Source organism: Medicago sativa, chromosome 6 (assembly GCF_051527215.1).
Source record: "Medicago sativa cultivar Bolivia chromosome 6, Bolivia_mono, whole genome shotgun sequence".
Taxonomy (NCBI): domain Eukaryota; kingdom Viridiplantae; phylum Streptophyta; class Magnoliopsida; order Fabales; family Fabaceae; genus Medicago; species Medicago sativa.
This window is the reverse complement of record NC_140754.1, coordinates 32,994,797-33,019,812: the sequence shown is the minus strand read 5'-3', so window position 1 is coordinate 33,019,812 and position 25,016 is coordinate 32,994,797. Positions and strand designations below refer to the sequence as shown.

At 33.6% G+C, this 25,016-nt stretch overlaps 2 protein-coding genes and 1 long non-coding RNA gene across 3 annotated transcripts; all 3 read left to right on the top strand.

The window, feature by feature from the left end:
- The first annotated feature begins 8,106 nt into the window (after positions 1-8,106).
- Positions 8,107-8,415, top strand: LOC146914624 (uncharacterized). The gene is made up of 2 exons (XR_015016846.1): positions 8,107-8,240; positions 8,355-8,415. It is a non-coding gene; the product is annotated as an uncharacterized LOC146914624 (long non-coding RNA).
- A 331-nt stretch (positions 8,416-8,746) lies between these two features.
- LOC146914623 (negative regulator of systemic acquired resistance SNI1-like) lies at positions 8,747-11,847 on the top strand (the record flags this gene model as incomplete). Its single annotated transcript, XM_085721099.1, has 13 exons — positions 8,747-8,854; positions 8,956-9,039; positions 9,157-9,246; positions 9,596-9,667; positions 9,876-9,945; positions 10,024-10,073; positions 10,153-10,326; positions 10,416-10,486; positions 10,570-10,639; positions 10,777-10,842; positions 10,963-11,115; positions 11,225-11,313; positions 11,524-11,847. Coding segments are annotated over 13 exons (1,170 nt in total), but the record flags the coding sequence as incomplete, so codon positions are not given.
- Positions 11,848-21,131: 9,284 nt separating this feature from the next.
- On the top strand, positions 21,132-24,389 carry LOC146914622 (ras-related protein Rab7-like). Its single transcript, XM_085721098.1, has 7 exons — positions 21,132-21,184; positions 21,263-21,289; positions 22,304-22,403; positions 22,504-22,650; positions 23,649-23,729; positions 23,800-23,945; positions 24,260-24,389. The coding sequence occupies exons 1-7, from the start codon at positions 21,132-21,134 to the stop codon at positions 24,387-24,389; spliced, it is 684 nt and encodes a 227-aa protein (XP_085577224.1).
- Positions 24,390-25,016: the final 627 nt, after the last annotated feature.

Below are 25,016 nucleotides of genomic sequence, written 5' to 3'. Positions count from 1 at the left end.
TGAATTATATTATTGCTACAAACATTATGTTTATGGGAAGTTACAACAATTTACTCACACTCGATGAGTTGCAATATCGACTGTAATTATTTTTAGTCCTTATGGTTATGTTGGTAATGTTCTTCTAGTCACTCTGAGTTGAAATGGAATGTTGCCAAGTCAGTTAGTACATAAAAATCATATCCCAATATGAGTTGGATTCATGCATTCACTGGAATCTTGCATTTACAAGTTTGGTATATCAAAGATGTTCAATCAAGATCAGACAATTCAAGAAGCACGTTTAATCCATCTGATCTTAATCGACCGACCATTGATGTCTTGAATATGTGCAATTTCTGACATATCTTCACAAGTGTATTGACTTTAAAATTTCATCATTTCTAGATCTAATATAATGTAATTTATTTATTATTTATTGTGAGTGAAATTTATTTATCCCCCACTATGTTGTTCACTTTTCAATCACATGTCTCTGAATTTTTCAGCTATTCTGAAGAAGAAGAAAAGCAGCATAAATAAAATGAATAATGTATTTTTGTTGTTGGCCATATTATTAATTCATTTCTTTATTAGGACATTTTTTTCCTTTCATCTATTTCACCAGTGTACACTATTATCCTAGTACGTAGTTGAAACTTTAAGTAGAACTCCCATTTTGTATTGTTCTTTAGACCAATTAGAACCCCAACGACACCAATTACATTCAATTACACCAATTTCACTATGAATCATGTTATATGTTGGAAAATATATAGTTGCGAAGAGAGTGGAGTGTTTTAGTAATATGGGACAAGAGGGCAAACACACACATTGGGAATTAAATCATTGTAGGAGGAGAGAATATGATATGGTGAAGCCTTCATGTTATTGACATTACTTCTAAAAGGTTTGAATACAATTGCACCCATATAAGTTTGTTTATAGGTGTTTATAGATATTTCTAGAACTAGAATAATGTAGGTCGTAGACATTAATAGAACAATCTAGAAACATGTAGCAACTTTAAACTCTTCTAGTTATTTCTAAAATAAAAGCAAAATTATTGCTCTTAGTATGAAATGTAAAAAATGAATTAAACTAGATATAATTAATCACATGTCACTGATGCGTTGGTATTAAAAACTGAAAACACCTTCAACCGAAGGAGTCAATGCGTTGGTATCAAAAACTGAAATATCGATGATATGACAGGGGGTAAACTGAAATTCTCTAAAATTACAGGGGGCGAAAGTACCTTAAAGTTTGTAATTTGATGCAATGAAGGTCCAAAATAAAAAATTCTTCAAATTACAAGGTTGAAATCTAAACAATTTGTTTTACAATGGATAAATCAAACATCGCTAATATTAAAGGGGGTAAACATATATCAACCCTTCATTATATTAGGTTAGACTGAATGAATTACAAATACCACTAAAGGTCATGGCTAATGTTTTTAAATCCCTTGATTGGTTGCATTTAATTGTGCAAAAATAGCAAAAATGTATATGTAGCTCAGAGATTGTGCATCAGTGACAGATTTTTAAGTAATGACATGTTTGTTGTTAGTCTATAGAAAGTAGAAAGGTAAAGATTAAAATTGCTATGTTGTTTTTTTTTATTTTTTATAGAACGATACCATTTATGTAATATTATGTTTCTAGAATGCTTATTTTTCTAATATTTGGCATGGTATAGTGTACAGATAACTACGGTCTTGTATCTTTTGTTTATAGATACATTAAAGGTTTGGCATGCTTCTAATGTTGTAAAATTAGGAATAAATTATCTCTATAAATAATAATATCATATAAACAAAAGCATCAATTAAATATTAAAGAGAATAAACAAGAGGGATAACAAGTAAACTTATCTTTCTTGAATTTGCGGTGTAATTTGGCTGCTGACATAGTTCTATCAACATCCTCCACCAATACTTCATAGGATACCTACACAAGAGTAAACCGATAGATAACCTGAGGTGTGACGAAGTCACTGTCCTTAAGGATTTATCCGCCTCATAAGCGCATATCCTCCCAGGATACAACAGGTTCTTCTCTGACATGAATCATGTCAAAGGTGACAGAACAGCTTGAATTTGATAAACACAGGAAATGTTACCCAGAAAATTAACATTTGAGAGGTGAGAAAACTATAATTTTGGGAGGAAAAAGACTGTTATATCACTGTTTGTTAAAAGGAGAAAAATCAGTATGTAACATGGCGTGGTCTCTAATATTAACCAACAAGTGTCTTGTACGGTCAAGTGAATATGCATAAAAATAGCACACATGAATTTGACCAAGCAAGCAAAACTTAACATGAAATAATGATGGAACGTTATGCATTGACTCAACTTAAAATAAAATAGTTAAGAAAAAGCAATATTAATCCCACATTCAAGACATATAAAGGAAGGGCTGTTACAAAATATTGGAATTAAATTTATGTTACAAAACCAAGTTCTATGTATGGATCAATGTTGTTACTCTTAAATGAATTATATGAAAGAAATCTAGTCATTTAGAATTATATATTATTACATTTTAAGTCTTTATTAATTTTTTATTTAAGATTAAATGTTATTTTTACATTTTAATTTTTATTTAATAATTTGTTATTTCAATGATGATCAAAATGATGCAAGGGCCGGGTTTAAATATATAATAACTAAACTTAACGGGCATACTTAATGGGCCACAATATTAAAAATAAAAATAACTAAACATATTGCTATTTACACTATTATTTACAACACTCCCCATCAAGCTGGTGAAAAGATATCTATCATTCCCAGCTTGGTTAATTAAATTTTTCGGTTGGTAATAATTTTTTTAACACATCTTCTTGATGATGTCCAAAAGGATTGTAGGATGTATTTATAAATCCACCATGAATCTTCTCTTTGATGTAATGTCGGTCAATCTCATTGTGTTTGTCCTATCATGCTTAACAAGATTATGTGCAATACTAATGGTCGATTTATTGTCACAACCCAACTTCATTGCGCCTTTACATTGTATCTTCAAATCTTCTGTGACTTGTTTCATCGACATTAGTTCACAAATTTCTAATGCCATAGCCTTGAATTCTGCTTCAACGCTTGATCAAGCAACCACACTTTACTTCTTACTCCTCTAAGCAACAAGGTTTCCACACAAGAAATTACAATGAAGTAGATCTCCTATCACTTAATAAATCCTCATAATTAACATCGTTGTAAGCCTCCATAGTTAGATTTCCACCTTTTTAAACAAGAGTCATCTCCTTGTGGTGGCTTTGATATATTGTAGAACACGGTCTACAACTTGTATGTGTCTCACTCTCAGATCATGCATGAATTGGCTAACTACACTTACTGTGTATGCAAAATTTGGCCTAGTGTGTGCCAAATAAATCAACTCTCCAAATAATCTATGATATTGAACCTTGTCAACTTTGGCTCTTTCCTCCTCAAAGCTTATCCTGAGATTTTGCTCAATGGGAACACTTGAAGGTTTGCATCCAAGTTTTCATGTTTCCTGCATCAGGTCACGTACATAATTTCTTTGAGAGATATTAATGCCTTGTTTTGAGTAGGCCACCTCAATTTCCAAGAAGTACTTGAGTTGCCCAAGGTTTTTTTATCTCAAATTTTGTTGATAGTTTCTCTTTAGGAAGATGTCTCTTAGTTAAATCACCTAATGTAACAATAATATGAACATAAACAAGAAGTACAATCAGTTTTCTTCCTTGTGAGTGTTTGAAAAACACAGTGTGATCTCATTCGCTTTTCTTGAAGCCTAAGAACACCATTGCCTTTGTGAATCTTCCAAACCTTGCTTGAGGGGACTTCTTTAATCCATACATGTTTTTCTTCATTTGTGAGACTAAACCAAGGTGGAATCCCAAAAAACTCCTCCTATTCTAAGTCTCCCCGCATGAACACATCTTTAACATTAAATGTCGAAATTCCCACGCAAGTGAAGGAACAAGAGATAATAAGATCCGAACAATATTCATCCTCCCATTTGTAACAATCCAGATTTTCATCTGATTTGTGCTTTATAGTATAGATCCATTTGTATCCAACTGGTTTCTAGTCCCGTTCCCTCTCAACAATCTCCCACGTACCATTTTGTTCAAGTTGATTCATTTCCTGATTAATAGCTCCAACCCAATTTCTGTTTTTCAATGCTTTTTCAACATATGATTGGATTGTCACAGAATCAATAGCTACAATAAAAATATGCTACTGTATGGAAAGATGTTTAGTGGAGAAATATTAAAAAATAAGGTGTCTATATATGGCGGGACAAGATATTTTATTATTTCTCAAAGCAATGGGTAAATAATGTGGAACAATATCACAAATATCAAGATCACCAATATAGAAATCATTTTCAATACTTACATCCAGTTCAAGAAATTACAGTAGTTTTTGGAGCTGGCCAGGTTTATTTCTTCTCTGATACATTTGAATTGATGTTGAAGGTTATGATTTTTGCAAAATACAACACAATTTCGGAATGAAAATCGAGACCAGATAAGGATTAGGATTATGAGTAGACTCAAGACTAGGACTGTGAGTAGACTCAAAAGTAGGACTATGAGTAAACTCATGGATAGGAACTAAGGTTGGTGTTTCATGGAAGTTGTGACACATGATCAAAAACTCAAACTCATAGTCATTTTCATTTATATTCTCCCCTGAGGTTGAGGATGAGTGAAGACATATTTTCATGAAAAGTGACATCCTTTGAGACAAAATACCTACGACTAAGAGGATGATAACATTTGTATCCTATTTTGTTAGGAGGGTAGCCAAGAAGGACACATCTAATTGCACAAGAATCTAACTTAGTTCAGTGTTCCTGATGAAACAACGGAAGTGACACAACCAAACATATAAGATTCAAGTTTGTACAAAATAGGAACATAAAGGAATCTTGAGATCAAAAAATTCACAAGACTAACTAATATTATCTATAACACGGGATGACACATGATTAATTAGACATGCATCATCCAAAACTGCTTCACCGCGATGTGATTTTGGGACAGACATTTGGCAAATTCAAGTAAATGACGATTTTTTTTTCTTTCTGCGACACCATTTTGTTATGGGGTTGACACATGTGAATTCATGGATGATGCCTTGTTTATTTGTATAGGTGGAAAAATTGTGATTGACATATTCTTTACCATTGTCAGAACGCATTCATTTAATACTGTTTCCAAATTGTGTTTGTACAATATTATAAAAAGGTCTCAAATTTATATAATATAGATTTAATTCATTTTTAGATTTTATTTGAAGATTATTTATTCTGCTATTATTTTAGCCATTTAGTGCCTTTATTTGACCAGTTGGATTTTTTTTTTGAGAGATTTAGAATCTTTTCTTTGTTAACCTTCTTAATTGAGGTATGGATTTAGTCCGGTGATGTATGTTTGATCAAAGGGCTTGCAATCCATTGTTACACATGTCACCTAATCAAGACATTAAACTCAAGATCCCACGGTTGATTAATAACCATTCAAAGAGGAATGCTAGCAACACTCACTTTTCAACACTCTTTTTGATACTCACTCATTTATTGGATAAAATCAGTGTATGTCCCACCACTTTGTGGGGGTTCAATTTTCAAAGTGTAAACCCACAATGATTTAAATCAATAAGAAAGTGAGTATTAGATAAAGTGTTCAAAAGAAAGTGTTGCTAGCATTACCCACCATTCCAATGTAGATGGGATAATTGGTAGGGAAGCAATTGGTGTCATGGATGTGACTAATACAATGGTACATACCCTCGAATTCATTGACTCCAATACTATATTGTTTTTAGTTGTGATAAGGGAAATTATTTTTTGCATAAAACCTTTAATAATTCTTTATGTACTCCCTCCGATCACTATTATAAGCAAATTTTGACTTTTTAGATTCATTCAATAAATGATGTATGTGGTCTATATTGTAGACCACATACATCATTTATTGAATGAATCTAAAAAGTAGAAATTTGCTTATAATAGTGACCGGAGGGAGTATATCACAAGATTCAACATTGTTATTAAAATTATTCTACTATATTCATGAGTAAGATGTCCTTGAGTTCATGAAACTCTATAAGTTAATATTATATAACCAATTATGTTGATAACTCAGCCCTAATAATTACGTATGCAAATGTTGAATATTAAATTATTATAGTATTTATATAGCACTGATCATTAATAATAATCTTACTCACTCTTATTTATGTACATGTGGGATCCGTAGGAGTATGTAAATAATATTAGAGCTGTGCTATTTATCGGGAGAGATATTGTCCCGAAATCATCCCGAGACATGGTTAACCAATTAAACCTCATCATGGCCGGCAAACAAGGAGGTGGGTGGGGTATGGTTTAATCAATATTTCAAGGGAATAATAGCTCGGGAAAGATTCGTGGAAATTTTTTTCGGGATAAATATCTTTTCCCATAATATTATATACTGTGAGCTGAAATGAGAAACTTCACTCTTGTTTATATATAAGTGAGATCAATAGAAATGTATACACAATATTATAAAAATAGAATTTAATTTTTTTAATTATTGTCATATACTCTTGTGCGCACTATATCATGTATGACATAGTCTAAGAGACTTTAAAGTTTGGTCTCATTCGATTATACTGAGATATATATTAAAATTCTTTTAATCTTACTACGCATCATAATCAAATGTTTAAGGCAATTTTGTTGGAAAATGCACAATAATCCATTAGCATGCAAATATATTATGCTTCACTTTTACTAACATTTCACATTGTATGAGGTCATAAACAATACGCATTAAGTACTTATAAATTGTACAATCATAAATTTTTGTTATTATTGATATTAATTCTTGTGGCCTCATTAATCCATATCTCATTTTTCTTTAAACCAAGTGTCTATTGTTACATCATATCAGATGCTTGGACCATTCTTGAATGACATATAACGTTAATCAATATTCATTTTTCTTATGCTATTACAATAACAAGTGCCCTAATAAATAGTTGATATTTGGCTTAATAGCAGTTTTAGCCCCCTAACTTTCCCAAAGTTTTGATTTTGACCCCCTAAAAAAAAACTACAAAACTGTCCCCTAAGTTTTGCAATTGTAGCAGTTTTGGCCCCCAAGACAAATTTTGACTCGGTGTACGCTGACGTGGCACCCTAAATGAGGTGCCACATGTCATTTTTTAATTTTTTTTTGCCTTGGGGGGCCAAAACTGCTACAGTTGCAAAACTTAGGGGGCAGTTCTGTAGTTTTTTTTCTTAGGGGACCAAAATCGCAACTTTAGGAAAGTTAGGGGGGTTAAAACTGCTATTAAGCAATATTTTAGTAATTGATTATTTTTTTGGCTAAAGTGCAACTTTGACCCCCTATCTTTCAAAAAGTTGCGATTTTGGCCCCCTAACTTTGAAAACTACAATTTTGACCCCCCATGTTTAGGGAAATATGCTCTTTTAACCCCCTAACATAAGGGAAATATGTCTTTTGACCCCTTATCTTTTCAAAATGTTGCGATTATGACCCCTTATCTTTTCAAAATGGCCCCTTTTTTTGGACACGTGTCGCCTTCTCAGCAGTTTTCAAAGTTAGGGGGCCAAAATTGTAGTTTTCAAAGTTAGGGGGCCAAAATCGCAACTTTTTGAAAGATAAGGGGTCAAAGTTGCACTTTAACCTATTTTTTTTTGACGTTTATATTTTAGTAATTGATTAAGGTTATCTGAGTGGGCGAATTGTTGAATTTTATGTTTTAACCTTAATTAAAAATTAAAATAATTAAATATTATATCAACTATTAATTCTAATCATTGCACTTGTAGTACTACACTAAATGAAATGATATTCATTAATGGGTTGTGATTGGAAGGTCTGCTTGTATATACTTATCCCATTAGGTTAGGATTGAATTATTCAACACACTGTCAAGGCACAAGATTCTTTCATGGTGTGCTGGAACGTATTCATCTCTGTCAATTGTCATAGAATCTAAAGGTACACACTAATCGCTATATTCTTGATGTATGTATTACAATGTAGATGTGCTATAATCTGTAACTATAAGGAAAATTAACCCAATAAAAAATAACTCTTCATTTGTTTGGCCCAGCCTTTTTTATCTTCCTTTACGAAAATGGTGAACCCTAACAGAGAAAGCATCGAAGATAAGATGCTTCTCACCATGTTTGATGCCTCCGATGCTGCTAAGGATACTACTCAAGATGACATTGATGATCGTATGCATTTCATTCCTATGTATTTTTTATTTTTTTGAATAAAAACTTGTGGGGAATTTGTTTAGGGTTTAGGCTTTTTAATTCTTTTATTTATATGTGAATTCGTATATGTAGGGCTTGCTTTCTTGGATGCTGTTCGTGCTTCTTTGATTGGGCTTGAAGGTCCACCATTTTTGTAAGTTTCTTTCATGCACTATGTAGCACTGATACTTTAGATTGAAGGTTATCTTTAACTACACAAACATACGAGGTTACATTTAATCACTGTATTTCCTTTTTTTTTATTTTTTTTTTTTTTTATAAATTATCGTTATTATCTAGTGTTGTGTTTGGTGTTTGTGTCACTCTATCAGAGGTTCAAAGATTACACACATGCTTACACTTTTTAAGGAAAATTTTATTTTTGAATATACGTGGTTAATTCTCCTCTATAAGCAAGTTGTGTTTGTCAGAAATATTGAATTTTGTCATCATTTTTGCGTTATGCATTGAGTATATGAATATATTTAAAATTGTGTAGAAAAATATTTGGGGTAGTCTTCCATATGCTGAGGACTGTGAAGTCATTACAGTTGATAATGGCATGTCATAAGCTTCTGGTTGATTTGGAAAAGGTACGTGATTTCCAAGGTTTTCCTTTCCCCTTTATAATCACGCGTCTTAAATGTAACTAATGTCGTTACTCAAATGTGTATTTTTTTCCTTCCTGGTTTAGCACTTCCCTCGAGCGTATTTATCAGAGGAGGATGATTCTCTATCATCATCTAACTCTCCACCGAAATTGGTTGTGGCGGAAGAGGTATGAATGACTACAAATAATCTCAATATGTTGTTTTTTTGTTCTACACTCGTGTATCAATCGGCAATATGGGATACTGGTTGAACATGTTTTGAAATGTAAAATATTTTCTGCTAGGCGTGGTCTCCGCTTATTCTTGGTTTAGATAATGCCGCTGTTGTTAGTGGAGCAAGTGACAATCAGTCTGGTGGACCTCTCGATCCCTCTGTGAGTTAGTTTCTCTATTCGCGGTCACGTTCACTTTTTACCGTCCTTAGTTTAGTTAATTGGTTTAACTGAACAACATATCTTTCATTAGTTTTATGAAAAAGAACTTGTTTCCTTGCTTTTAAAATTCCGATTTTTTTTCCTTCAAAATACCAGTTCAATGAAATTGCAGATGGTGAAATTAATGTACTAGTGATACCGCAAATCGCATATGCCATTGTTTCACATGTTGTATTCATGCCAGCTCTGAGTAATGCCCTTGTTTATAATATTCAGTTGCTGCACGGTTTTCTTAACTGTTTTTCTTTCAAATTGCAATTTGATATTCGGCTCTCTTTATTTACGTTAGAGCTTTCATCTCCTGATTCAAGAGCTCGCTGAAACTTTAACTGACTCCAACTTTCAAGCAAAAGGCATGCAGGTTTGTCCACCAATCAACCATTTCTGTACATTTTTTCTAGAGTTTTGTAAGAATTAAGACGCACCAGTGATTCTGCAACAGATATGGAATAAAACTAATAGAAGTCATAATATATTGATGCCATATACTTTTTAGCTATATTTTCAATCTACATGTGGTTAAGTGCTGTTTGTAACAAAATATGCTTGATTTCTGTGTAATTTTGCAGCTTCTGCAGAGCTTGTTACTCTTTCAATATCTCATCATTGTGCTTGAAAGCGATTTTCTACCTCGTAATGGTGTGTATGAAGTTGAATGAAATTTTTGTTTTTGCCATTCCTTAAACTAGTAAGTTCTAAGTAACTGTTCTGTTGCAGCCACCATGAACTGGAACTTTCAGAAGAAGTCTTTGCTCAACATGTTACTGGTAATGGGTTCACCGCAAGACTTTGATGAGATCTTATGCACCTTGATTACTCTGCCATATCTCATATAGTTTTTTACAGGGATCTCGGAAAATGAACTACAAAAGCTTGATGAAAAATTGCATTGAAGTTACCTGTCTACTATCTCAACCTCTTGAAAATGATAATTTTCATAAAAGCAATACTGCATTATCTCTTGCTTTAGCTGAAGTATTGAAGAACTCGCGTGTCTCTATAGAGAAACTTTTGGTGATGGTAAGTTCGTGACTAATTTTGTTTGTTGTTTTATATAAGAAAACTTCAATTAACTCTTATACGTCTGCTGACATTGTGGATGATTTTAGATTATGGCCCTTGATATGTCTAAAAAGAAAGCAGATATTGAAGGCAATACTTCAAGATCAGACGGTCCAAGGTAGTTTGTTTCTTCAATTTGATTTACAATGTCACTCCTTTCAGTTTAATTTTCATGTTTCCTTAAATGCATGCTTTGTGCAGAACACCTTTGGTGGACATAATTCTGGATGAACTGGCTTACAACAAAGATAATATCCCTCGTTTCTTTAAGGTGACTCCCGAATCCTTCGATACATTTGACTTATGTTTTAGTCAGTCAATGTTTCCAATATTCCCATGTTAAGTCATATTTCATAGAAGTTATCTTGTTATTAACAGTTTCATCTGATTCCATGAGAACTGATGTAGACGTTCAGTGAGCCTAAATGGAAGACGGAAATAGTTGTGCAATATCTTTGGAAATACATACCTAAGGTAATACTTTTTGAAAACTTTCATATTTTCTTTGTTCTTAAAGGGAGACTCTATTTGGTACTACTACTATGACATCGGCTTTTGATAATCTCTTGACTTTGTTTTGTACAAAATTTGTAGCCTTCTGCTCGCACTCGTCGATCAAGTGGAGTTACCGAAGATACAACATTTGATGGGGCTTTGAAATGCTTTTCAAATAAGACTAGAACTAAGAACATAATAAAGAAAATTGGTGCAGATGTAGTTCAATTGCTTTTGGCTCATGGTTTTCATGTACCTGTCGTTATTCCTTTATTTCCATTTCTATGTTTTGTTTATTTTCTATTATTACTGATCAAAATCTGTATGAGGTGCTTTTATAAGGATTTTTCTTGGTTTTCAGGCTCAATTGTCAATATTGTCAAACAGTGCTCTTGTAGATTTGTGCCGGGCGTTTATATCTGCTTTTGAGAGTTTGAGAAGCACAGATGGGTAAGAAAACCATTTTCAGAATTATAACGTTTAAGTCGCTTCCTTGGTTCTACTTAAACAATGTTGCTTGCTTCAATGCTTGAATTATCTATGTCAAAACTTTGAATTTTGAACGGATCCTGAAAATCCAGACTTTTCATATATAAACTATCGAAAACATTTTGTTTAGTTTACCGGAAAAGTTCAAATTAGTTTTCTGTCTTAATGTAGGAATATGGAGATACTGTCCATTGGAAAAGAGGCACTATTTACTGCAGCATGTGTTATCTCCATGAAGTCATAGGAGTGTAAATAACAACATTGACTTTATTAGTTTTATTCATTATTCTTTAAATGAATGTGTTCACTTTGATCAACTCATTCTTTATTGGAGTCAGAGGCACGTTGAATCGCAAGATCGTACGATCTTGAGATTTAAAGCGCGATCTTGACAACCATGGATATTAGTATTACAATTGAAAATGATTTTAGATCGTATCATTTGAAACATATTTGTAGTTTAGTAAAGTTTTCACCCCCTCGCGATGTATGGTATATGTAATTTGTCAAATTATCATTTATATATTGATTATAAATGCTACGACTAGTGAAGACACAATTTTGCAAATAAATTAACAAATAACTAAAAGATTAATCTTCGTGAATAAATGTGAACAACTATTGCATTCATAACTGCACTAAACAAAATCATTGTTTCAAGATGAACTCCATAAAAGAAACTTGTAGTTAAGTCGATGAAGTCTAAATTCATTTAATTCGGCCAATGTGATTCAACAATTCGGTTCAGCATCTGGCTTGAAGATCAATATTCAAAGTTTAAATTCATTACTTTTGCCAATGTGCCTCAAACTACGATACAAAATTTTGAGTATCGCTTCTTCACTTTAGTCATGCTATTGAAGAATAACATGGAAAGTATAGAAACTCAGATGATCAAAGATAAGGAAGAGGAACACACTACACAACAGTTACTTGCAGCGCAAGCTAACTAAAACCCTAGGCTAGTTTTCATAGCTGTAACAAACTACAAGTTAGTTAGAGCTTAGGGTACAATCACATGTGTGATGTACATGCTAGCTTAGTATGGTACTCATATAGTTGAACTATAAATAACTGTAAGCATTGTCTTCACCAATTCATTCAATGATATTCTCTATTTTCTTCCATATTTCTTTCTTCTCTCTCTCTTTTCTGTTACAGTTTTACTTTCTCAATATGGTATCAGAGCCTCTTCACGATTCTTTGGGCCACCTGTTATCAGGTTTCCGTTATCGGGCCACCCGTCATTATGTTCACGCTTCAGATGTGTAATCCTGAGCGTGAGGGGGTGTGCTAAGAGTCCCACATCGGTTAGGAGTTGGCCTGACAATTTGTTTATAAGTGGGGGCAATCCTCACCTCACAAGCCGGTTTTGTGGGGTTGTGTTAGGCCCAACCACCATTTCTAATATGGTATCAGAGCTCACTATTTCACACTACAAAGCTGCTTGTAGAGTCATCAGATCACACTACAAAGCTGCTTGTAGAGTCATCAGATATTTAAAACAAAACCCTGGACTTGGATTATTCTTTCCTAGACAATCTGACCTACAAATCCTTGGTTATGTTGATGCTGACTGGGCTGGGTGTATTGACTCTAGAAGATCAACAACAGGCTTCTGTTTCTTCTTAGGTTCATCCTTGATTTCATGGCGTGCAAAGAAACAGGCAACTGTTTCCAGGTCATCTTCAGAGGCAGAGTATAGAGCACTTTCCACTGGGACATGTGAATTACAGTGGCTTCTCTATCTTTTGAAGGATTTACAAATCACATGTACAAAACAACCTGTGTTATATTGTGACAGTCAGAGTGCAATTCATATAGCCTCCAATCCAGTGTTTCATGAGAGGACTAAACATTTGGAAATAGACTGCCATCTTGTCAGAGAAAAGGTGCAAAAAGGAATACTCAGGTTGCTTCCTATACCTACTGAAGAACAACTTGCAGACTTCCTCACCAAACCTTTGCCACCTCCAAAGTTTCACTCCTTTGTTTCCAAGCTTGGCATGATCAATATCTATCATGCTTCAGCTTGTGGGAGGATATTGAAGAATAACATGGAAAGTATAGAAACTCAGATGATCAAAGATAAGGAAGAGGAACACACTACACAACAGTTACTTGCAGCGCAAGCTAACTAAAACCCTAGGCTAGTTTTCATAGCTGTAACAAACTACAAGTTAGTTAGAGCTTAGGGTACAATCACATGTGTGATGTACATGCTAGCTTAGTATGGTACTCATATAGTTGAACTATAAATAACTGTAAGCATTGTCTTCACCAATTCATTCAATGATATTCTCTATTTTCTTCCATATTTCTTTCTTCTCTCTCTCTTTTCTGTTACAGTTTTACTTTCTCAATACATGCTACTCAGTTGGGTAAGTACCTTGGGATTCATATGCTTGCTGGAAGAGTTATGAACTCAGATTTTCACTTTATGTTAGACAAGATTAATGGTAGACTGGCTGGTTGGAAAATGAATCTCTTGAGAAGACCTGGTCGTGCCACTTTAGCTAAAAGTGTGGTGACTTCCATGCCTATTTACTCTATGTAGAATTGTTGGCTTCCCTCTGGTATTTGTGATAATATGGATGTTATTGTTCGATCTATCATTTGGGGCAGAAATTATTGTCATTGGGTTAATTGGAAAACTTTATTGAAACCCAAACATCATGGAGGTTCAGGAGTTCATACCATTAGACACTCTAATACATCCTTGCTCTACAAACATATTTGGGATATTTTGCACAAACCTCAAAAGGTTTGGGTCGAGATGTTGAAAGGTTAAATATTTGTCCAATATACATATTCTGCACACTTCCTTTAAACAAGGAGATTCTTGTATTTGGCATGCTATCGTAAAAGCGGGTTGGTAGAGGCCATGTCTCTATCTGGTATGATAAATGGATAAACAATACTTATCTTTGCAAGGTGGTACCCTATGTTCATATCAGCAACACTGAGCTTCACCTTACAAATCTTGTTGAAAATGGGGAGTGGAACTTCAAAATTCTCAATACTCAACTCCCTGCATTCTATGAAGAGTGTTTTCGCAACATTATTCTTGACAATGATATTGATGACAAGCTCATTTGGAGGAGTTCCCCATATGGTACTTACTCGGCCAGCCATGCCTACAGTTTGCTTGATCACTCTTCCAATCTACATGTTCAATCTACTATTTGATGGAAATGGCTTTGGCTTGATCACATATCGGAGAGTCTTCAACATTTTTGTTGGTTAGTGATGCATGGTAGTCTTCCTACAAATGCTTTTAGAGAATTAAGACATATTACAAGTAATACAATGTGTTATAGGTGTCGGGCAGCTATGGTGGAAAATGACTTGCATACTCTTCGTGATTTCCCTAAAGCTATGTTAGTTTGGAGTTATTCCCAATCTTGTTATCCAACTGATTTCTCTATTACAACTTGTCAAATTTTTGTTATAAATACAAAAATGCACTGAAAATTGCCTAATTTCTCCACAAATACTTGCTCAAGTATTGTTGAACCATATGTACCGTGATGGGGGGTTTAACTTTGACTCCTTCATTATGGAACTTTCAATAACTACTATGATGATTTGGGCTATTTTTTTTAAAGTATTATACACCTCATTAACTGAATACGCCGTTCCCTCAAAATAAACTGAATACGTCTTGTTATTGTTACAAACCCTCCCAACTTCTCTCATAACAACCCTAATTCAGTTGTCTCCCAAAAATTCAGAGCAACCTCCTTCCTCAAACAAGGTTGTTTTCGGCAAGGTTTTTCTCTATCCCCCCTTTTCCCACTTTTATTGAGTTAGGTTTGCATCATTCTACTGAATTTTGGAACCTAAACCCAATTAATACATGGTTACTGTAATTAAATTGAATTGGTTTTGTAGTTTTTACTGTTATTTGTTTGTGATGATTTCAGGAGATATCTTTGTGGTGATTGATGAGGATGGGAATGTTCAAACTGTTTTGTGATAAGCCTGTTTTTGGTATCATCAAAGATTTTGTTGTATCGCGCATTGTTAATCGCGGATAGCAGGAAATAGCGAATTGTTAAAAGTCCGCGATGCAATCTATAGCACAACCATAGCAGATTTTTTACAATGACGGTTTGTCCATATTCCGCTATGATCCAACGGTATATAACTGCCATTTAACGACATTATGTTTCGTCAATATGAAATCATGATTGGTACTGCATATTATTTTTGTTGTATTTTCAGTTTGGTTTATAAGTGTATCATTATAGTATATTAACTATTATTACAAATTATGAACTACATGTTTTTACATTTTTTTGGAAAACAATTTAGCTTTATATCCCCATTAAGCTTTCTCATTTTTTGTGATGCATTGTCATAGGTTTTTTCCTATCACAGATCTAATCCTGGACAGATAAGGGATCTCCCGGAAAGAATGCTCGCTGTTGATTCCAGGTGATCTCTTTTTTAGTCGAAAATTCTATTGACAGGCATATATATTATCTTTCTTTTTGTCCTTAGTTGTGTGTCTTGCTGCCACTCTCCAAACTAGTATTAGTTGCTTTATATATTGCAAATAGGGTCATGTTAACTTGTGCCCTAAGGGCACATGTTAAAGAATCCAAAAAAAACAACTTTGTATTGGAAAACATGATATTTTAACTTTTTAGAAGTTTACTACACGACTTTTGATGTGTATATTTCTATAATGAATTCCTTAACATGTGCCCTTGAGGGCACAAGAAGTTAACATTTGCCTTGCAAATAATAGTATATTAGACCCAGGAATTGATCTATGGTCATCTCCTGATAAGATATTCCGATGTCCACAAACAACGATCCTTTGTGGTTGCAAACAATGTAGATTGTGTATTTTACAATGCTTTATGTTTCTGGATTGTTGATAGGGGACTCTCCATGATTCATCATCTTGATATTAAAATTATTTTATCAAAATCTTCAATCAAAATGCTTAGAACTTTACTTCCTTTTTGGCATAGGATGATCAAGATAGTTGTGTGTGGGTTCACAATAACAAGTAGGGATTCCAAGACTATGAAGCATATGCATGTCTTGTGTGGTTTCTTGAGAAATAAGTAGATGAATAATGGGATAAAATTTTGATTCACTTTGTTTGGTAAAACTATTCTTTCAATTGTATCATAATTTATTTATTAAAAATCGACAAATTCTTGTAATATATTTAGGATTGAATGTGAGTTTTCTTTCCGAATTATCAATTAGGTTTCTTAAAATAATTGAAATTGATAACAGTAACTTTATTGGTACCGTAAGTGGTTCTTGTCCTCTTATTCTTCATTGACCTACGAATTTTGTTGAACTTTACTTTTATTTCTTTCTTAGGAAAAGGAGGATAGATGTGTCTACAAACCAAACTGTGAGTGGGTGCAATGTGATCAATGCGGAAAGTGGAGAATTTTACCTCCCACCTTTGATAGCTTAGAATTGCAATGGTATATGCTATACACATTCCACATTCTCATATTTGTTTGAATAAATTGTGACCGATTATTCATTCCACATTCCACTTACTGATCTCTCTCTCTGAAAGACTCAGAGAGAGAGAGAGAGAGAGAGAGAGAGAGAGAGAGAGAGAGAGAGAGAGAGGAACAACGAATAATCAGTAACAATTTACTCAAACATAGATGTGAATGTGGAATGCGTATTAGTTCATCATTGCAAAGGCAATTCTCAGCTGTCAAAGGTGGGAAGTAAAATTCTCTGCTTTCTTAATTTGTCACATTGCACCTAGTCACAATCTGGTTTGTAGACACAACTCTCCTCCTTGTCTTAACGAAGAATTAAAAGTAAAGTTCAGCAAAATTATTAGGTAAATGAAGAGTAAGAGGTCATGAACCATTCCCATTACTAATTAAGTTATTGTTATATACAATTCAATTTTTTGAAACAACCTAATATAATATATAATAAATGAATTACTAGAATTTAATGATATTTAATAAATGATGATACTTTCGAAATAAAAGTTTTATCAAACGAAGTGAATCGATATTTTTTTCCCAGTATTCATTTACTTTTTTCCCAAGCCATCTCCTAAGACATGCATATGATTCAGTGTTAGAATTCTGTCTAGTTATTGTGCACCCACACACAATCATCCAATGGCCAAAAGGAAGTAAAGTGCTAAGAATTTTGATTGAAGAATTTGATAAAATAGTTTTAATAACATTATGATGATGAATCATGTGGTATACATCTGAATTATTAAAGGTTTTAGACAAAAAATAAATTCCCTTATCAGACGTACTACTTAGAACTAAATATGGTATTGGAGTTGATTCAATCAGAGGGTACATAGAATATATTGGTCACATCCAACGACACCAATTACTTTCTTGTAAGCCTCCAAAAGTAAAGAAAAAAAATAGTTTTAAAATCATTTTGGTATGTTAAATGTTGAAAGTCGAACAATGTCTAGATGATGTTGAGTTTGATGTCTTGATGAGGCTAGGTGACATGCAAGAGTGTGATAATGGAAATAAGGTAAGTAATGAAAAGATGCTTAGTGACAAAATAACAGCAAAACAAATACTCATCAAATGAAATGTAAAAAATTAATTAAATTGGATATAATCACATATGTCACTACTGTGTTGGTATGAAAAGCTGAAAATACCTTCAACCGGAAGATTCAAAGTCGGACATTGGAAACACATTCAATCAGACGTGTTGGTAGAGTATTGAAGGTAAAATATCATACTCCTATAAGTTTTCATGAATTGAGTATAAAGCATGTGGTTAGAAGAGCTTTATTAATGTTCTTCTAAACATAAGAGGAAAAAAATATACACATAAAATCAAGATAGTTAAAGAACAGAGAAATTTTGTAAAAATAAATATAAATCCCATTAAAAAATAACACACGACAAAGACCAACTCATGAGACCAGCAACCATGTAGGTTGGAGACTTTCAAAGACATTTCAAAAGTAGCACACACTGGTCTTGTCTTGAAGGCCTCAACTTACACCAAGTCCTAAGATCTTTCCACCATGATCCGGATATCATTCGAATGGACTCATATTCTACTGAAGAAATTTGGTCCATCATTGATATTTGATGCCAGAACGAGAGACTTATGTCCTTGTTCTCAGGCAATTATTAAGGAAAATTCTGGCCAGAGATCTATTGTTTGTTGTGAAACTCAATAGTCGATTCAACCATACTTAGGCAGAGTGCCATAATCCACATTGTATCACCTGCCAAGATTGCTTAATTTGCGACTGTGGATGAAAAGAAAAGTTTGCTCAATAATCAACAAATGATTACACTTCAGAAAAGTGAGTTTTTGTACCAAATTATTTTGTGTCAATACTCGGTTGAAATCTCAGGAAGCTTAAAAAGATAGGTTGGAAATGGATATAAAGGAAATCTCAGAAAAGTGAGTTTTTGTACCAAATGATTACACTTCAGAAAAGTGAGTTTTTGTACCAAATTATTTTGTGTCAATACTCGGTTGAAATCTCAGAAATCTCAGGGTTAGAGATGCAACCTTGTGAAAGGGCAAGGCCAGGTTCCATCAACCTTGAGATACATATAATTCGAGTGCTTGATAGTATGATGGGAACCTAGAATGAGATTTTAGACTCAATCTTCAAGAGTTAAATTTTAGTTTCAAGAATAAAGGAGATTTATGAGCTTGAAACACTGCACATTTTGTTGTTTGACTTTGTTTTATTTAAGTTGTAGTAAAAAATGTGGGAAAAATTTGTTTTAATTAGTCCCAAGACATAAGTTTATGTTATGTTTATGAGTGTTTTTTAGAAATGCGAGATGCTCGTTACCTATACGCTGCCTCCAAGTTTCTTTGTTTGCAGTTCTTTTGTTGTAATAAAAGTGGGCTGAATAATGCTTAAGGTTGGAACTCAATAAAACTTGATAAGGAAGAAAGACAAAGCGTGAAGAGCATGGAAGACAAAGTCTTTAAGAGGACAGAAAACGGACGGTCTAGGCTTCAGACCGTGCACTTTTCAGCTTCTATCACACAGGGCACAATAAAACGCACGGTCTGGATCCTAGGACACGCTAAAACGCACGGACCCTGTTTTTTTTTTTCTGTTTACCACCTTCTTCATGCCTTTTTTTTTATCCTTTCTTGCTTGTACTTCAACCTGAAATAAAACCAAAGTGTTTGTAGTAAAATAGCTCTAAACTAGGATTAAAACTAACAAAACTTTATTGAATTTGAATGCTAAAAACACGAAAAACTACGACTTATCAAAGCCCACAAAACACACACCTCTTAGAGTCTTCAACTGCCAAAAGATGTCTTCTCAAAAGATTAACCTTGGTTGGAATGCGATCAAGAATTAAGGTCCACGAGAATGCCAAAACCTTTGACGGTGCCTTACTCTTCCAAAGATTTTGGAACACCACCTCCTCCTCCCCACTCCAAACCTCACGTACTAACCGCAAGTATGAGAATCCCATCATTCAAGCAAAAGTATTATTAAACTAAAACATTTAACAAAATAAGGGATGCTAATTAATAATAATCAACCAACGTGGGTTGCCTCTTATGAAGTGATGTGTAACATTCTGAGCTTGATGCACCAACACCAAAGTCAGGATGGATATGATTTTAGGAGGGATTCAATGTCTCTCTTTCAACTTGACTCTTAGGGTTGTTAATTCATCTATTCATAAAGAAGATTCGTCATTGGACCTTATACAGAAAGGTTCCCCTTTCCTTGCTATGACTCTTGAGATATTGGATTGATACTTTGGTGATGATGGACCTCGCTCCCCAGCTTCTTCAGCGATTAGGGAAGATCTGAATCATATTGAAGCGGTACTACAATGTGACATCCAAATGAATGTAGATGAAATTGGAAGCCTCACAAATATATCATATTGTTTGGGTTCTTCTAATTTGTGCTTCTCAAATAGAAAGAAGTCTTCAAGCATCTTGCCTATAAGTGACCTTTCAAGGGGATACTTGGGATTCAAGGACCAATATGATTAAGTTAATCATGGTTTTGATCATATTAAGACTATTCAGGAGAACAAAGAGGAGCTTAGGAATATGTTAATAAAGACATGAACTTGTGCATCGCCTTCTTGTTGTGTTTGTTGGCCAGAAATTACAATGCATACAACTTCCGAGGGTATGATGATCGATTCTAAGGTTTCCAAAACCCTCCTCCTCAAATTTTCACTCGATAATTTATGTTCCTCGTCAGTGTTTACCTATACAATTAGACCCACTTTCAGACCAAACAAAATTTAGAATAGTCGCATCAACAATGATAAAAGATAGCAAACAACTACCTTCTTTTGGAGACATTCTCCTCAACAAGAGTCGCTAACACCATTTGACAGTTCTTGCTCTTAAATCAAAAACTTGGGTAATCTAAGTATACCATATTCTGATCTTTGTTAATTTTTTATTGACTACTATGTACTTAGGATTCAATAGTAGCTTAATATATTATTGACATGATCGAGATAACTATGATAGCAAGAAATATGTACCTAATGTGTAAATTTTAAAATCCACAACTTTTTCACTACAGTGAAAAAAAGGGAGAATAAGAGGGTGTCGAATGTGATAGAAGTGTCTGCTCTAGTTAAACAGTGCAGGTGACAAAAGACATATTAATCGAATTTGGTGCCCCTTTTCCCTTATTTTTATCCACTGTCAACTTTCTCTCTCGCCTATTAAAACTCTCAAACCTCGATCCACAATTCATTTCTGCAACTATATACAAAACCCCCCAACAAGTATTTTCCTTTCTAATCCAAAGTTAATCGATGGCACTACGTAGAAGAACATTGCTCAAAGTTATCGTTCTAGGAGACAGTGGGTACGTGCATAAACTTCATTTTACGGATACTTTTCTCCCTTTCCCTTTTGTCTAACTCTATTTTTTAATTTTTCTTAGGGTTGGAAAAACATCTTTGATGAATCAGTATCCTTTAAAATTTCTCATTTGGTAGCCGATTAAATTTTTATTAATTGCTTCATTTGCAAGATTTTTGTATTAGTGTTTTTTATTTCATTTGGGATTCATCGTATTGAGTAGAATGTGGAATTATAGAGTGTACCACTTGAATAGGTTTTATATTGCGCTAAATCTGTCGTGGTTTTGTTGCAATCTTTGATATTATGGAGGATTTTGATCAAATGCAGTCTCAACTACAATCACACATAAATCAAAAACCCTAATTTCGCAGCTTAGATTGTAGTCATATACTTCAACTGCAATATTTTAAACATTATGTCTTACTTCAAATCAGCCTAATTGCTGTAATGGATCATCATGATCATTGATATTAATGAGAATTGTAGTTAAATGAGGCTTCGATTTTGATCACAGAAATTTAAAACCTTAATATCATAGCTATGGTGGAGTCTTTAGACCTTTATTTAAAACTATGTGTCTCACTTAAAAGCAGCCAAATTGTGGTAACAGTTCATCACTATCCTTGATATTGCTGAAAATTGTAGGAAAAGGAGATCTCAATCACAGGCACAAAAATATCAAAAACCCTAATTCTGCAGCTCAAACCGGAGTTTAATACTTTATTTAAAACTCTGTCTCACCTCAGAAAAGTTGAATCGATTATTTTCTATTATAATTTGAAATAATATATGGAAAACGCTACTTGTTATACTCGATGAATATTGTTGGTAGGCAGCTAGGAGTGATCCTTACATTTTCCTCTTATTCTAACTACTACCATCCTTAATCATTCGTAAATTATGGCCATTTAACACTACTCTAAAAGGTATTCTTTATGCTCTCTTTCATTTAATGAGTTTGGGAACACAATTAGGTTGATACACATTTTGTGTTGTTGAGTTTCTTTAAATTTGATGTTTATTTAAAACTTAGGATTATTTGATTTAGATGAAGTTATGTTTATTCAAGGACATTCCTTTCTTGCAATCGGTATATTTTGGCCATTAACTACTTGTATAGATATGCACTGAAGAAGTTTAGTCTGAAATGTAAGGGTACAATAGGTGCTGATTTTGTTACTAAAGAATTACAGATCGATAACAAACTCGTTACATTACAGGTAGGTTTTCTAGTTCATTGGCATTTCAGTGTTCTTATTTTTATCAAGTGGTGTTATGTAGTTTGTGTATATTTTAATGCTTTATGTGTCGGGATTGTAGTTATGGGACACTGAAGGAAGAGAGACATTTCAAAGTGTTTGTGCTGACTTTTATAGAGGAGCTGATTGTTGCGTTCTTGTCTATGATGTCAATTGTATGGAGTCATTTGATATTCTTGATTCCTGGCACGATGACTTTCTCAAAAAGGTTAACTATGCTGTCTCTATGTTTATGATTTTGTTCCTTGTTACTAAGCCATCTTATAATTTGTTTTTAAGCTATATGTTTCAAGAAGTTGATTCCTTTGACTGCATTTGAGATTTATGGGAAACAATCTGAATATATGTTGCTTTGAAACTATGATGGAAAAATAGAACCTCATTTCATTATGTGTATCAGAATTGCAACATATAGCTTTAAAGGTAGAGTAAAAGGTAGAGTAAAACCCCGTTCCTAATTCCTAATTCCTAATTTCTAATTTCTGATACATGTTAACCCAATTCCTAATGGTATTAAGTTATATGAAAAAATGTGACATGTCACATTAGGAATTGGGTTAACATGTCACATTTAACTTCAGGCCTGATGAAATGTGACATGTGTATCAGAATTGCAACTTTAAACTTAATGGTATTAAGAATTGCAGAAGTAATTGATTTTGATTTTTTCATATAGCTTTATTATGTTTGGATATGTATTACCATCTACGAGGGAGATTCATGACTCATGAGCATATGACATAATGTAATTTATGCATTTCTTGCTTATTTTCATTTGATTTTCGAACATGTTCTAAGATTGGAGAATGTTTTTGTGTGGTTATCGTTTGAAAAGGACTTGCAGAATGCTTACATTTATTTGATCTCTGATTGGAACTAATTAAGAAATAAGGGAATAACCCAGCAAAATGCTAGCAATCGAAGAGGAATTGTTAAATGTTGTCTACACAACCAAAAGACCCACATTCCAATAATCAAAGATTCATTCTGTGTCTTTTTTGTTATTTAGGAAGTCTGAATGTCTTTTTCTTGTCTTCTTTGAGTTTTATGGAGCATGGAATTTTTATGGACTTTTCTTGTCTTATGGTTGAAGTTTTGTTATTTTTATTCTTTCATTTCATTATGGACATTCATGTTTCTTTTCACTTTTGGTTTCTCATTTCCATTTGAGATAGGCATGGTTATGATTAATGTTTTGTGACATAGGGAAATGCTTCTAATCATGGGAATTCTCCATTTATTTTGCTTGGAAACAAAGTTGATATTGATGGCGGGAAAAGTCGAGTGGTATGCAAATGCTATTGCAGATATGTAATTATTCATCTCTTGCCCAAGAGTCTAATTATATTCTATGCAGGTTCCTGAGAAGAAAGCAAAGAAATGGTGCGCCTCAAAAGGGAATATTCCCTACTATGAGACTTCTGCAAAAGAGGACTTCAATGTTGATGATGCATTCCTTTGTATTGCCAAAACTGCTTTAGCCAATGAGCGTGACCAGGACATGTAAGATTTACTTTTGATATGCATGCTGATATAAAATATCTGTGGTATTAAATTTAAATTTCAACTATAAATTTCTAAGTATATTTATAGGGATGACAATTAGACCCAGGCCTGATGGATACCCGCAAAAGGTAGAGTAAAACCCCGTTTTCATGGATCCAGGCTTGGGTTAACATGTCACATTTAACTTCTCCGAAATTGGAACGAAACATTTACATGGTGGATGGTTATGTTTAGTGAATACATCTGTTGTGTGTTTCAACAGAAGGCTGCTTAATTGACTTTTGAATTTTACATTTCATTATCCTCTGCAGATGTGCTCAACCTATTCCATGGCCTGCTATGCCAGAGAATGAACAGAGGGTTGGATGTGCATGTTGGTTTGAATTTCTCTCTACTGCATTGACTCATGTTCTTCATACACTTTTTGGAAAGAGGACATGAGATGTTTGAGTAAATCATGTTTACCCCTTGATGCTGTCATTATACTCATGTTTGACTTGTGATCAAGCTTTATATGTTGCATTTGAACTATTTATGCTCGGTTACTTTGTGAAAACATTTTGGTTTTGCCAAACATTAGATTCCCTTCGATGGGCTTTGTTTATTTTTCTGTGTTTTTTCCGAGGGTTTCAGTTTGGTCCCCTCCTCTTGTATATATCTTTTTATCTTTTTTAATAACGTTTTTCTGAGTTTGGCGGTATATAGGATAGAACTATGTATAAGTTTTATCCTTTTCAAAATTTCTAAAAATCAAATATATGTTCTAAAAAGTTGAAGTAAAAAATGATGAAGAAAATATTAGATTCATTCTCTTATGTATACAAGCTAAGGACATATTTGGCTTTTGCAAGGAACAGGATTCTATGCTGATACAGCAGGGTGTTGTAATCAACTACTGTTGTCTAATCACAATTGAACGATCAAGATTGTTTTAACTAAAAACACACAGGCTAGTAATGTACCGTAGGAGACATTGTTTCATCATTGCACCAGATGAGGATTCTAACCCTGAAATTTGTAACTACCACATATACAAAAACATAAAGGGTTTTGGATACTAGTTTGTTA